Raw genomic sequence first — 13637 nt, forward strand, 5'->3', positions numbered from 1 at the left:
AACAGGAAACCGGGCCTTCCTCCATGAGATTCCTTACTACTAGCCCTGCAGGAATTGTCCTTGGGGAATGCAGAGCCCAGCAGATACAGAGGGCACACCTGAAGGGCCATGACTATGGTTCAGGGTAAGAGCAGAGGGCCGGGCAGGACGTGGGGAGAGGCTGGTGCGGTGGGGAGCTGGTATCCCTGACCCCTGGCACCTGCTGCAAGTCCAGACCTGATAGAGTATAGAGGGGAGGCGGGGGCTTGGCAGGGAGGGGCTGGGGGATAAACCCTCTGTCCTCCCTGAATTGGTCTCCTCCAGGGCCTTGGTATCAAGAGACATAGGACAATGAGCTCCTCTGCCCCTCAGGAGCAGGTCTGGGAAGGGTGCGGAGCAGGGAGCCAGCTGGAGGGCAGACCCCTTCCCAGGGGCTGGAACCCGGCTGGCCCTGACACAGCTTTGCCCACTTGGCTGCCCAGGTGCCGCATGCACAGAGGGGGGCAGCAGGGAGCAAGTATGGCCTCCCCATGAAGGAGCGAGGGTACCTTACGGCTCACCTGGCGCAGCAGGCAGCCAGACCAGCAGCTGCAGTGAGCCGCAGCTAGAAGCTTCCCTGCAGAGAAGTACCCCAGGGACTGGCCAAAGGGCTTGGACTTAACGTCTCCCGTAAGGAAAGAGCGGACTCCAGGTAGGGCTAGTGGGAATGAATGGTTGCTTAAGCCAGTGTCACCTAAACCAAGAGTTTGGAGCAGTAATTCTCACAGAGCAAGGATGGGTGTGTGTGACTGGTTACCGGGTGGGGGTGGGGGTCCCACCGCTCTGGTCTCAGGCAGCGCCTGGCCCCGCCTGCCCTGCCCTCTCCTCCCCTGGGCGCCTCCTGTAGCCGGGAGGGGTAGGGAGGGGCGGAGGCCTAGTGAGAGGCCTCCTGAAGCCTGCCAGCCACCGGCCTGGAGCTCAGCGGAGAGACAGAGGAAGGGGAAGACAGGAGGGTGAGTGGGCTTGGATGGGCCCCTGCTCCCAGCGTGTGCTCCCCCTGGGCTCCGTTCCCCAGCCCTGAGGCAGGCACAGCTTAGTGGCCCCATTTCTCATCCCTATCGATTATGCCACAGAGCCCTAGAGCACAGAACGTAAATCATCATCCCCAGGGTATTTAACCCAAGGAGGGTTAGTTGGAGGTGGCATTCCTTATAAGTCCTGCATCTGATGTTTTTATATTAATTCCTATAGTGGCCAGATTAATTTTTATTCCACTGACTGTTATCTCTTCTTCATTGACTAGGAGACATTTCTGAGCAGTGCATATCTTGTCGAGTATCAGTCATTCAGGGGGGTGCTTCCCCTTGCTGCAAGGTTTTCATTAAAGAGTGAAAATTCCTTTGCTCCAAAGCCTTAGTCTTTGGAGATTACAATGCACAGACCAGCCAGAGTCATTGCCGCTGCTGTCCCTATACATATGCTGTCCTGGAGGGGCCTAGGTGCCCCCCAACTAGGAGCACAGCATCCCTTGTCCTCCTGTCAGCCCTCAGCTTCTCCGGGCCTGCATGGGCCATACAGATGTCCTGAGTCAGCCTTTACCAAGTGACCACAGCTTGGCAAAGACCAGTTCTCCTAGAGCTGAGCACAAGGTCATCAGGATGATGGCAATAGCCATCTTGCTCCACAGATGAGGAAAACGCATTTGCTGAAGATTCCCTGAAGCCTAATGCTATACAAGGGTCAGGTCTTGGATCATGCATTGAATCCAGTCCAATCATGGAAATGACCAGGCTGTTTGCCTGCACAGTGAAGGTGCTGGACGCTACCCCTCCCAAGTGGACTCCAAGGGCTCTGAACCTAACATGAGGGGCCTAGCTGAAGAATTGGGTGTTAGGAGGAGACAGAGCTGTTTGCAAATGCAGGAGCACCTCAGGCGTGTTCTGGATGGGTCCCCAGCAAAGCCAGGACAGTGGGCATAAGTCAGGGGTAGGTAGAGGCTGGAAATGGGGAGGTGATTCTGGGGAGGTGGAGAGGCCCACCAAGGACGTACTACACTGGCCAGAGGGGGATGTGGGTGGGTGCCTTCCACCCCTCTGCCGTCCCACTTGCTCGGCAGCAATGGATCCCACATTGCGGGCCTGGAACCAGCTGCATTGAAGCCCCCGGGAGCTGGAGCTGAGTACCATCTCTCGCCCCGCCCCGTATCCAGACTCAGAACCTGGGGGGCAGACCACGTTGTGTTTGACCAGCCCTCCACTAGAGTTCAGGAACCAGGAGCAATGTGGAGGGAGGGCTCCAGAGAAAGAACCACTGGGCTTGCCCCTCAGTCACCTCACCTGTAAAGTGGGATGCTGTGCCCGCCGGGGCAGGTGCTAGGAGCCTGAGTGAGTTAGAGGTTCCCGGTCAAGACTGCCTACAGGTGGGTTTTCAATAGCTGAGAGCCCTTCTTACTCAGGACCCTCTGAGGCTTGCTTCTTGCTCTAGGAGAGATGATTCAGGTCCCAAAGATCTGCCTCCCAGAGCATCTCACTGCACCTTTCCTCCAGAGGTCAGACAGGCCTAATCAAACCCTCAACCTTTAGGATTTGGAGAATGCTGATAAGTTACAGATGTAAATGGGTAACGAGTCAACACCCCTGATTCCAGCCTGGGTGTGTCAGCCTGGGAAATAAAACAGAGGTCATTGCCTTCTGCCCCCAACAGGCAAGGTCGCAAGAGCCCTCAAAGATTATATGTAGTTTATGGGCTGCTTTCAGTTTGTGGGCAGCTGCTTCCAAGACATAACTGTGGAAGAACAAAGAGGGTTGTAAATGGTGCTAAGAAATCAGCTGCTTCCAAGTGCCTGGATCCTGCAAGGAAAAAAAATTATGAGACAGGAGCAAAGCTTTAGAAGATTGTGGGTACTTTGTCTAAACTGTTCTCATCTACCTATGATATGGACCCTGATGAGGGTCTTGGCAAGTCCCAGGGGCTGAGGAGGTGAGTTCAGGGCCCTGGTGGGGGAGAGTAACACTTGGGGATGGGGGAGGCACCCAGGTCCCAGCCTCTCAACACCCACCTTCCCGTCCATTCACTGCCCAAGACAGCCAGGATAAAGCGACAGGGACTGCTGACCACACATGATCCCATTCACACACAAACTCCCCTCCAGGAAGATGGCAACATTCTCACAAGTGGGGTCCCAGGCAGGGTGAGGGTCTGAGACAGGCCGCTGAGGGCCACGGCGGGGATGGGGAAGATGGAGGGGCACGGTGGGAGGGCAGAATATCTGCAGAAATGGAAAAATCGAGGCCAGGTTTCTCCATTACAGTAGCTGGGACTGTTGAAAACATGGTTCCATGTGTCCACAAAAGTCACCTGGGCAATCAATGTGGAGTCTTGGTGTACTGGTTGATTAGAACATTTCTGCTGCCCCCGGGAGGACAGCACAGACACAACTGTCCCTTCTCTTGTTCTCCATTAGCCCCAGTGCTCATCACACAGCTATGCTAGGATGCGGCCTGCCTGTGCCCTCCGAGCCTGCACTGCCATGAGCCCAATGGGCCCCTCCTGCTCTTGCCTAGGCTCTGTGTGGCCCCAGCCCACCCACTCTGATGGGAAGACAAGCCTGAGGTCAGTCCAGCTTGGCCAGGGACACTCCCCATCCTCCGCCATAGCCTGAAGCCACAGCACAGGTGATCTGGGGTTCTTTGGTGCTGGCCTCATTCAAGGATGGGTTGCAACTCTGAGAGGGCATCCAGCCCCTCACAATACAGCCCCTGTCCTGGGGGGCAGGGCTGGGGCCGAGAGCAGGGCAGCACGCACAGGGGTAGTGGAACCAGCCCCACTTGTGGCCACTTGGTGTCCAGGCCAGAGCTGGGCAAAGGGCAGCTGCAGGATTCAGGGGTTCTGGAGGTCCTGGGGCAGAGCCTGGGATGGGCAGGTGGGGGCCTGTCTGAGCCAGAAGGGAGAAGCTTCCAGACATGACTGCATCCGACCTTCTCATGTCTCCTCTCTGGCGTGAGGCCCAAGGTGAGCTCAGCTCCTTCGTGCTCCTGGACGTCGGCGTGGGGAACTTCATAAGGTTTCCAATCCACAGAAAATTGCCAACCTCTGGAGGCCTCAGGAGGACCCACATCCTCCACACAGAGCCCTTCTCCTTCCTGAGGACGAGCCATCCAGGCTCCTCCAGGGTAGGGTGAACTGGGGAGAGAAGGGGAGCTGCTCTGAATGAGGACACTTCGAAGCTTCTAAATCAGTTTCCCATGAGACCCCTCCCATCCCCCACCCCCACTGGCCTGGAGTCCTGAGGTCTTCAGAACCTTCTTGAACATTCCTCAGTTGAGCAATCCCAGCCCAGGGCAAATCCCCAGGGAACCTGGAAAAGGAGTATGCTCCCCTGGCTGAGGATCCTTGTATCCTTATGTTTAAAGGGCCAGAGGGAAAAGAAGGTTTCTGAGCTTTTTAAGAGAAAGTCTCTCAACAAAACACTTCCTGATGCTTGTCTGACACTAAAAACCTATTAAAGTCATAAACTTCTCCTACGGAACACTTCTCAAAAATGTATTTATTTAAAGGGCATCTGTGTTTGGTCTCAAACTCAAACGCTCCAAATGTCAGGCCCCAAATGATTTATTTGGGGCGCCTTGTTCTCTCCCTGCAAGTTGTTTTGCAGCTCAAGCCCATGGTCATGTAGCTCCTTCGGCTGATTTTTACAGATGGCTTCTATTCACACCAAGGAAGGCAGCCCAAAGGAAGAAGGGGCACGAGGGGCATGGGGGTGCCCCTGGGGGGGGCAGCAGGACTGATGCAGTCTCAGCCCACGGCCTTCCTGCCTGAGCACACCTCCTTGCCTTCGCCCAGGCTGTCCCCAGCACCTGGAGGATTGTTTCTCACAGCAGGACCTTTAACCAGCACTCTGAATCCCCACTGGGTCCCCAGCCAAGGGTCCAGAGATAAATCCAGCACAGTCAGACCAGGAGGCATACTGGGTCCCCTTCGGAGTATCTCTGTGGGTTGGGAAGAAGGTACCTTGGAGCCAAGACTTCTTAGTGAACAAAAGAAGGGGCCAGGAGGAAGCGGGACGAGTGTTCCAGGCAGAAGGAACAGCCAGGGGAGGCCGGCCACCAGGGAACATGCAGGGAGTCTGAGACCGTGGTAGGGTGGGGGTAGCTCCCTGGCAGAGGGATGAGGGCCAGGGAGAGGGGCCAGGTGCTGAGCTCCCAGCGGCCGCGAGCAGGCCCTCGGGTCTCAGGCTGCTGCACAGTGCCCCTGACAGCCCTTCATCACTGCGGCTTAATACGCACGAGCTCGTCAGCCCCTCTCAGAAGAGTCCCCTGAGAGCTGGGCATTGCAGCAGTGAGCTCGGCTCACTCTGGGTTTCAGGAGGCGTGGTCAGGCCTGGGACTGGGCCTGATGGGGAACAGAAGTTCCCCAAGGCAAGGGGTGCCCAGGGGGTGCCCCAGCAACGCTGCCCCTCTCCTTGGGGCTGTGGCCACTTCAAACCACAGGAAAGTCAGAAAACAGAGAGAAAGCTGCTGGATCACAGAGCCCGCTGGGACCACGCTGGGCACCCACATGGCCTGGGGCTCTGGTTTCTCTGCCCTCATTCCAGGAGGGGTGGTTTGTGCCAGGAGGTCTAGGGAGGGGCTGGGGAGCTGTTTCTTAAAACGTCACTGCCCAGTAAGTATACTGGTCACATGTGACTATTTAATTTCACATTATGATAAATTCAATAAAATTAAAAGTTCAGTTCCTCAGCCCCACTAGCCAAATTTCAAGTGCCCAATAGCCACACTTGGACAGCACAGAGCGGAACGTTTCCACCATCACAGAATGTTCCATCAGACAGCACTGTTCTAGGGGAAGAAGGCTGGGCTGGCCAACTTCTCAGCAAGCAAGACCCATCTGGCCTGTGTGAGGGGTCTGCAGCAAGGGTGGGAGCTCCGGGCAGGCCTAGGCTCAGGGAGCAAGCTCAGGGCTGCTGGAGTGCAAGCAGTGATCTACCTGAGACCAGCCCGGGGCTTCTGAAATGGCCGGGCAAGTTCTGCAGAAACTTGCAGCTTCAGGCTGGGGGGCGGGTCGGTGCCCTGCTCCTGGGCCTGTCTGCAGACCAGGGGCTGGGGGAGCCACCCAGGCTACACTCCCCAAGCTCTGCACACACCACAGGTAGGTTGCCAGCCCCCCTCTCTCCAGCCCATCTAGCTCACAGCATACTGCCTCAGCACCCACACCCAGGCCTCAGACGGACCTGGAATCCGCACATCATGCCTGGAGTGGTAACCCACACCATCCTGGGCAAGGATGCCTGTAATGCCCCGGAATGGTAGAAGCCATTACAGGGCATTAAGTCAATGGACTTCCTATTTGTCAGCATTCCAAGTGCACGGCAGGTTTTTTTCAGCTCCAAAAGACTGCCCAGGCCAGAGTATGTGCTCTGCAGACTGCAGGCTGTAACCCTCTCAGAGATGAGAGATGCGGCTTCCAGAAGGCAAGGGTGAGGCTGCTCAGGAGGCGCTCTCCTAGGAAGACCCAGTGATGGCGTCTCATTTCTGCGGGACAGTGTGGGCTCACTCCAAGGCCCCTTCCCACCCCTAGCCCCATCTCCAGGGAGAGCAGTACTGTCCCCCACAGCTTGCCCCAAGTTGGCTCCCTGGAGCAGCCGGCCCTGACAGATGTCCCGTCCCCGTGTGGGGTCACTTTAAGAGGTATTGCCTATGAGCCTGCTGTGTTGGTCACTGTGGGCAAGAAGCAGCAGGAAGGGAGGGGTCTCTGTTTTGTTCACTGTAGGGCCTCCAGTGCTGAAAATAGCACCTAGAATATAGTAAGGGCCCAGGAAATGTTTGTTAAATAAATGAACGCTTCAAGGAGGGTAAAGGGGAAATGTGCAGATTGGGTATAGATTCACACGGGAGTTTTTGGGCAAAAACAAATCTCAACGTTTCGCTCAGTTGATCATTTTAGGTTCCATGACTGGGGAGGGAAAATAATAACCCTGGGGACGTTAGGGGCTCAGGCGGCACCTCTCCCTGTGGACCCTCCTTGGCTTGCGGGGTCGCTTCTCCGCTCTGCTTCAGCATCCTTCCCGCAGAGCAGGCTTCCCTCCTGGGCCCTGCGGCTCTGACCTCCCCCGCTGTGTGATTCTGCCCTCCTGTAGCACACTGCTACCTTGTCACCAGTTTTGTTTTGTTTTGTTTTCCATTTTTGTTTTCCATCTGGATCATAGAGGCATCATCCATCTTACCTGAAGATTTTGCTATTTTAGTCTTGAAACCAAAGGAGAAGTCGTAAATAAGTTTTGCTATGGTAAAGATAAGCTTAATTTTTCATTCGCCTCCAGCTAATAACTGATGGGGAGGTCCTCCTTCGCTTTCAGAAGCAAAAAGGAAAAGAAAAGGCTTCCTAGTGACAGGATAATTTGTCAGAAAGTTATGAGTGAGTACAAGCAGGCCTGTATAGGAAGTGTGTATCGAATAATATGACACACTGGCTTCTAATTGCTGTTGCCATTCTGATCAATAATACATGTTTTCAAAAAGCCTTCTGTTTGCATTTACACAATGGACTGTAACTACTGGAAAGGTTCCATTAAGACCTATTTTAAAAAGTGCATTCGTAAAAACTTGTCTAAATCTGCATTACAAGGCAGATTATGAAACTGCCTTGGGAGATGTTTTTTCTAAAAAGCATTCAGGCCACATTTGCTGGACTTGCCAATTCAAGCCCCCTAGCATCTCTATGGCTTGCTTGTGAGCCAGGAGGGCCCTTCTCCTTGGCGTCCACGTGATGCAAGAGGCGGGCCTTCTCAGGCCCGAGGCCCCATCAGACTCCAGCCGCCTCCAGCCTGCCGTGCCTGGAGCTGGGGACTTGGTTGAGGTGGGGCACAGGCATTAATCAACCCAGCACTCCCGCGTGTGTAATTACATAGCCAGATAAGTGGGCCTGCGGCAAGAGGACTCTGGGGTTCCAGAGCTCTCTCTCCTTGCACTGAGAAGGCGGCCTGTCCTGCGGGGTGGGTGAGTGACAGGGGCCAGGCTCACGTGGGCCAGGCTCACGTTTGACTGCCATCCCCATGCGGGTGTGAATTGTTCCTTATGCAAATGGGGAGCCAGGGCACAGAGAAGCAGAGAGTTCAGGTTTAGGAACCACCTGCTTTTTGTGCTACCTTCGCCATGTCCACTGACCTCTTTGGCCTCTCAGCCCCAGCTTCTAGATCTGATGGGAACCAATGGTAACAATGACAGCTCATACTGACTGCGTGGGGACTCACTGTCCTTTGACACCTGGGGGGAATGGAACTCTGCTCTCCCACACAGATCCCGAGACGCTGGCAGCATGCTTCTGGGAACATGCCGAGGATACAGATGAGGACACAACTCAGAGCCCACCTGCAACCTTCACACCACGGTAGTGCCCCCGGCCTACCACCCGGACGGCTCCCCGGATTTCGGAGGAGCCCTGGAAGAACAGCGAGAATAAATGTCCATTTCCTACCGAGCCAGGAACTGTGCCAATCCTGTCAATGCTTCATGTGGGTTCAGCTTCACAACACTGCAAGGCAGTTACCATATTACTCTTTTCATGGAACAGGTGAAGAACCTGAGGCCCCACTGAAGCAGCTAACCTGGTTCCCATGCTGGTTGAAAGGAATGGAGAAGAGATTGCTTTGAGAGGGTGTGGTAGGGAAGGGGGAGAGAAGGAGAAGGGGAGAGCAGAGAAGGGAAGGGAGTCAGGGGAGGAAATTCAGAGGAGAAAAATAAAGCTATTATGGGGGCCCATGGAAGGATGAGTTGGGGCAAAGAGCTGAGGTCAGGCCCTCAGGGTAGAGGTGAGCTACACGGGATCTGTATTTGTACACAGGGGTCTCTCTATATATGTGCACACAGATACGCAGGACCCAGTTGCTCCCGCCCCGGAGCCTTGGCTCCGGCCTCAGGCACCTGCTCCTTGTCAAGCCCAAGGGAGGGTCCTCCACCAGCCAGGTTGAGGTTGTCTGCAAATGCCAGCTGTGGGTGGCAAGGCCGGGGACGGGGGGCCTGCACAGAGTAAGGTGAAGAGTGTCCCTGTGACATATCCTGTGAGCCCAATCGTGGTGTGTTGTGAGTGTGTTGTGGAGATAGCAGGTTTGACATCAGGATGGGTGAGTGGGGAGCCCTGCTCTGGGGCCCCTCAGAGCCAGCTGGTGGCACTGGCTCTTTTTGCAGCTGTGCCTAGAGAAGGGCAAGCCATGGAATGATAGCGGATCTGCCTCCATCTTGACACCTCACCGGGGTTACAGAGTGTAGTAGTAGGTACTATGATTACCCCCATTTACAGAGGGGAAACTGAGGCACTGAGCAGTTAGCTAATAGCTCGCACAGTCAGGCCCGGTCTGTGCTTCCAGCCACTGCAATACGCGCCTGCAGGAGGGACTGAGACCCCCTCCCATGCTCACTCTGACCATATCTGGCCCCCAGGCAAGACCTGAGAGGCCTCTGTCAGTAGTTCCAGGAACTGCTGCCTGGTCTTCCAGTGCCCCCAGGACAGCAGTGTGCTCCTATCTTTGTTTCCCCTTCCCCGCAAGGCACCCCCGCACCCCCCCCCCCCGGGGCCAGGGTTTCCTGTCCCTGCACTCAGCCTCCACTCCTAACACCTGGCCTTCGCAGCTCCCCTGGACCTCCCTGAGTCCCCACAGTCACCTGGGTCATGGTCACAGAGCATCCTGCCCTCCTCCTACCTCCAGGAATAGCTCCACCCCATTTGGGCAAGCCTGCACTGGCTGGGATCTATCTCTCTGCTGGGCTTGACCTCCACCCTCCCTTCCCTGTGCTGTGCTTTGGGGCCAGATCCAAGGGGCTCCAGGTAGGTCTCACCTGCTCAGAAGCAAAGAACGCAGCTGGGATAACATATGAGCTGCCTGCCCACTGGGCACTTTATCCTGTGCTGGGGGCAGGGCCTTGCAAACACTATTCAGTCCTCACAGCCACCGATGGGGGGGGGCACTATTTCAGCCCTCACTTTACACATGACAAAACTGAGGCTCAGAGAGGTAAAGTGACTTGTGCAATGTTACATGACTATAAGTGGCAAAATACAAACTCAGGTCTGACTCACTTCAAAGCAGAATCTCACATCTGAATCTCTTGGGGCACTTTTTTTAATGTGGATTTTTTTATGGAGGCGGAGGCCAGGGATCTATGTATTGATAAAAGGTGCCCTGGTGATACTCCAAGGGGTCTGTGGGCAGGGGTGGGGAGCACTGACAACACTGTAATGCACCCCTTCCCCAGATCCCAGAGAGCCTCTCAGTGCCTGTGGGAGCCCATGCCCCTCAACACTGTGGTCTGTCAGGGCAAGGATGCTAAGAGCCAATGCCTAAACCTGGGCAAGATGATGGCCATGATTTATGGAACAGTGCCTGGCACTGAGCTTCACCCTCACATGTACTCCTCTTTTTTTCCTCACTCTTCCTTCTGAGAGGGGGATGCTTACGGTTGGGGAAACTGAGGCTGAAAGAGAAATGACTAGGAGAAACCAGGACAGGGAGCAAGAACCTCCTGCAGACTCTTCCAGGAAAATGTCCTGGGGCTGCCCTGGGACAGAGAAGTGAGGAGAAGGACTTCCTGGGGATCACAGCCTGGCATCTTTGAATTCTACCCCAACTTAGCCTCTGACCTCCTCTTATGGGACCTCAGGGAGGCCACATCTATTTCCTCTCTGCTGAGTGAGGAAGCTCCTTCCTGCTGCTCTGATGTTAGGGAGCATGACCCAATGCCCAAGACCCCACAGGGCTACTCACTCCCCTCCCTGCAGTTCTCAGGCTCACAAGGCCAAGTCTTCACCTCCGCCCTCTCCTGGATGCCACTCTGGTCAGGTCCCTGGGCATGCAGTGGGAGAGTGTAGGAATGTCCACCTATGTGAACATAGGCATATACACATATGTATACATGTGCCCATGTGTACAGGGGTACTACGTGTGAAGCCTCCCAGACCTTTCTCTAAGAAGAGGGCAATGCCCCCACCATGTCAGGTGTCCACTCAAAACCCTCAAAGGTGGTACTGCGGAGAGGGTGGAAGGGCCTGAGGGGGTCCAAGCAGGACCACAGCCTCAGCCCTTGAGATGGTCACACAGAGCACGCCCAGACATTCAGCCTGTCTAGTGTCAGCCATGGCCCCGCCAGGGTGGTCCCTGAAAGATGCAGGGATGAGGCTGGTTGGAAGAATGGGCCAAGCCACCCCTCTTCCTTCTGCATTCTCCTGCCACAGGAGATTTGCAATGAAGAAATCCCCCTCAGCCCTTTCCTTCCTACTCAAGTCCCTTCCCTGGGCAGAGGCCCAAATATACAGCCTTGATAGTCCTTATTAGCACCACAAAGTAGGGCTTGTCTGCACCCAAGGGACCCTCCCATGGCAAACTCCAGCCCCATAAATCCAAGGGCCCCAGGGCCCTGGTGGTGTATGGCAAGCAACACTAGGTCTGGTGGCCGCAGGGTGGCTCTCCTGAGCTGGCAGCGCTGTGCCCTGGCCTCCTGCCAGCAGGCCTGCTCTGGACATCTCCGCTGGCAGAACCCCCAGCCAGCTTCTGTCTTGGCAGCCCCTCCTGCCTGCGAGGGTGACTTCACTTTGACTTCATATCTGCAGAGGGATGTGCTCATCTCTTATTCAGCCCTGAAGAGGGCGGGGCTCTGCACAGCAGGAAGAGGAGACACTGAGGTAGGGGGACCCCGGGCCTCGTGCCCTGGACCCTCCCATCCCAAGGCTCCATGGGCTTCTAGTCCTCTTCACCTATGTGGAGGCCAGACGTCAAAAGATAGCTAGGGGTGGGAGACAACAGTGGACTTTTCCCACAGAGACCTAGAATCCAACTCCAACCTCACCCCAGGACCCCCCATGTTAGGGGCCCAGAGTCTCAGTCTCCCCCTTTATAGGATTGGATGTGTTTATGGGCATCATTTATTTGGGCAAAAATTACATTATTTTGGGTTCCAGCTAGTTGCTCTCCTACCCAGTCAGTCCGCATCCTAAGAGTTCTTCCTTTTGGGAAAGGAGGACACTCACCCTCCAAGCACCCCATTAGCCAGTGCCAGGCCTCCTGAGCCAGTTTGCTGCTCCCATTGGTTAGACCAGTCCTAAAGAGAGGGGGATCATAAACTAGCCCCAGGAGACTTTACCCTGTCTCTCAGCGCGGCCGCGGACATTGTAAGCCACGCGCCAGGCTCGCTCCAGGAGTGCGCAGAAAGCGCTCGGGCTCCCCTTCCCTTGCCCAGGCTCTTCCCCTCCTCCCGCCTCGGGCCCCAGGAGAGGCCGCGCTCCCACCGCGTCTCCCCCCTCTGAGAAATGGCGGAGGATGTGCTCCGCGCCGAGAGCCTGGAGGCTGGGCGCCCGCCTAGTCTCCTGGTCCGCTGGGGCGCACCCCTAGCCAGTCCGCCCAGACCCCGCAGGCCCGCGCGGTTTCCCTGCCCTCACCGGGCGGCCGGAAAGGGCGAAGCGCAGGGACCCGGAGCGGACGCACGGGCTGAGGAAGAGTGGCTGGGCGTGCGGAGGTGCGCGAACTGGTGCTGCGGGTGGCAGGCCCGCACCCCGCGTCCCTCACCTCGCTCCTACTCGCACCCGGCCCGGCCGGCATCCCGGTGCCAGCACCCGTCTCCTCTCCAAGCCGGGCAGGATCCGCACCAGGCGCCCCCGGCTGGTACCCCGAGCCCCGCCCTTACCCCCGCACCCCGCCCGCACCCTGGCCCCGCCCGGCCCGCCCCCGGCCCGCCCCCCTCACCGCCCCGCCCCCGCCCGCTCCTCCGGCGCAGCCCGCGCCCGCCCCGCCTCAGTCCCGCGACCAGACCCAGGCGCGCAGCAGCGGAGGGCAGCTGGAGTCCGCGCCCCGACGCTCTGCGCCCCCAGTGTCTCCCGCGTCCGCCGCGCCCCGGGCGGGCATGGGGCGGCCAGGCTGAGCGCCGCACCCCGCCGCCGACACCCCGAGCCCCAGCCATCAGCCCTCTTGCCGCGGCCCCGGCGCGCACGGGCCATGGCGAAGGCGACGGCGACGGCCGGCGCCGCGGGGCTGCGGTTGCTGCTGCTGCTGCCGCTGCTCAGCGAAGGTGAGTCCTGCCGGGGGCCGGCGCCCTTAGCGGCCGGGGCGAACTTGGCGCCCGGCGCCGAGCGGCGGAGCAGACGCGCTCGGAAACGCCTTTCTCGTGGCGGCGGGCAGCGGGCTGCGCCGGGAGCGAGGTGGGGCGGCAGACCCGGCGCCTCGAGGCCCGGGCTGGGCGGGTCTCCCGCCGGAACGGCTCGCGGGCCCGGCGGCCAGGGTCGGTGACCAGGGCCTGAGCCGCAGCGGCGCGTCCCAGCCTGGTCGCGCCTCGCGCCGCAGCCGCGTCTTGGAGCGAACCGGACGGATCTTGCCGTTTCAGCGCAGGTGGGGGGGGTGGCGCCGGCCGGGTGGGGTAGCCCCAGAAAGCCCGCGACTTGCGCGGGCAGTTCCGTCTCTGCAGATTGTTCCGTCCTGGTTCCCTTTGCTCGTTCCACGTCGGTGCATCCAGCTCGGATGTCCTGGCCCGCCCAGGGATGCGGAGGGGATCTGCTCTTCTATAAAAGGTTGCTTTTCCCTCGTGCGTTTTTGCCGCCCTAGTCTTTAAAACACCAAAAGCCCGTGGTTTCTGGGAGGCTGCCCTCGAGGGCCCGCTCAGAGTGGCCCAGCGCAGCCGGCTGAGGGCCCGCCATGGCAGAGT

General features: G+C 57.7%; 1 protein-coding gene across 3 annotated transcripts in view; it reads left to right on the forward strand.

Moving 5' to 3' along the window:
• The first annotated feature begins 12759 nt into the window (after positions 1-12759).
• Positions 12760-13637, forward strand: part of RET (ret proto-oncogene) — a 55138-nt gene continuing 54260 nt past the window's right edge. For 2 of the 3 annotated variants that reach the window (XM_078077399.1, XM_078077400.1), the window contains exon 1: positions 12760-13007. In XM_078077399.1, coding sequence (XP_077933525.1) covers positions 12935-13007 — 73 coding nt within the window. In that variant the 5' untranslated portion in view covers positions 12760-12934. The remainder of the gene's footprint in view (positions 13008-13637) is intronic. The other variant, XM_078077401.1, reaches the window with a different exon arrangement.

This window comes from Halichoerus grypus, chromosome 7, assembly GCF_964656455.1.
Source record: "Halichoerus grypus chromosome 7, mHalGry1.hap1.1, whole genome shotgun sequence".
Taxonomy (NCBI): Eukaryota; Metazoa; Chordata; class Mammalia; order Carnivora; family Phocidae; genus Halichoerus; species Halichoerus grypus.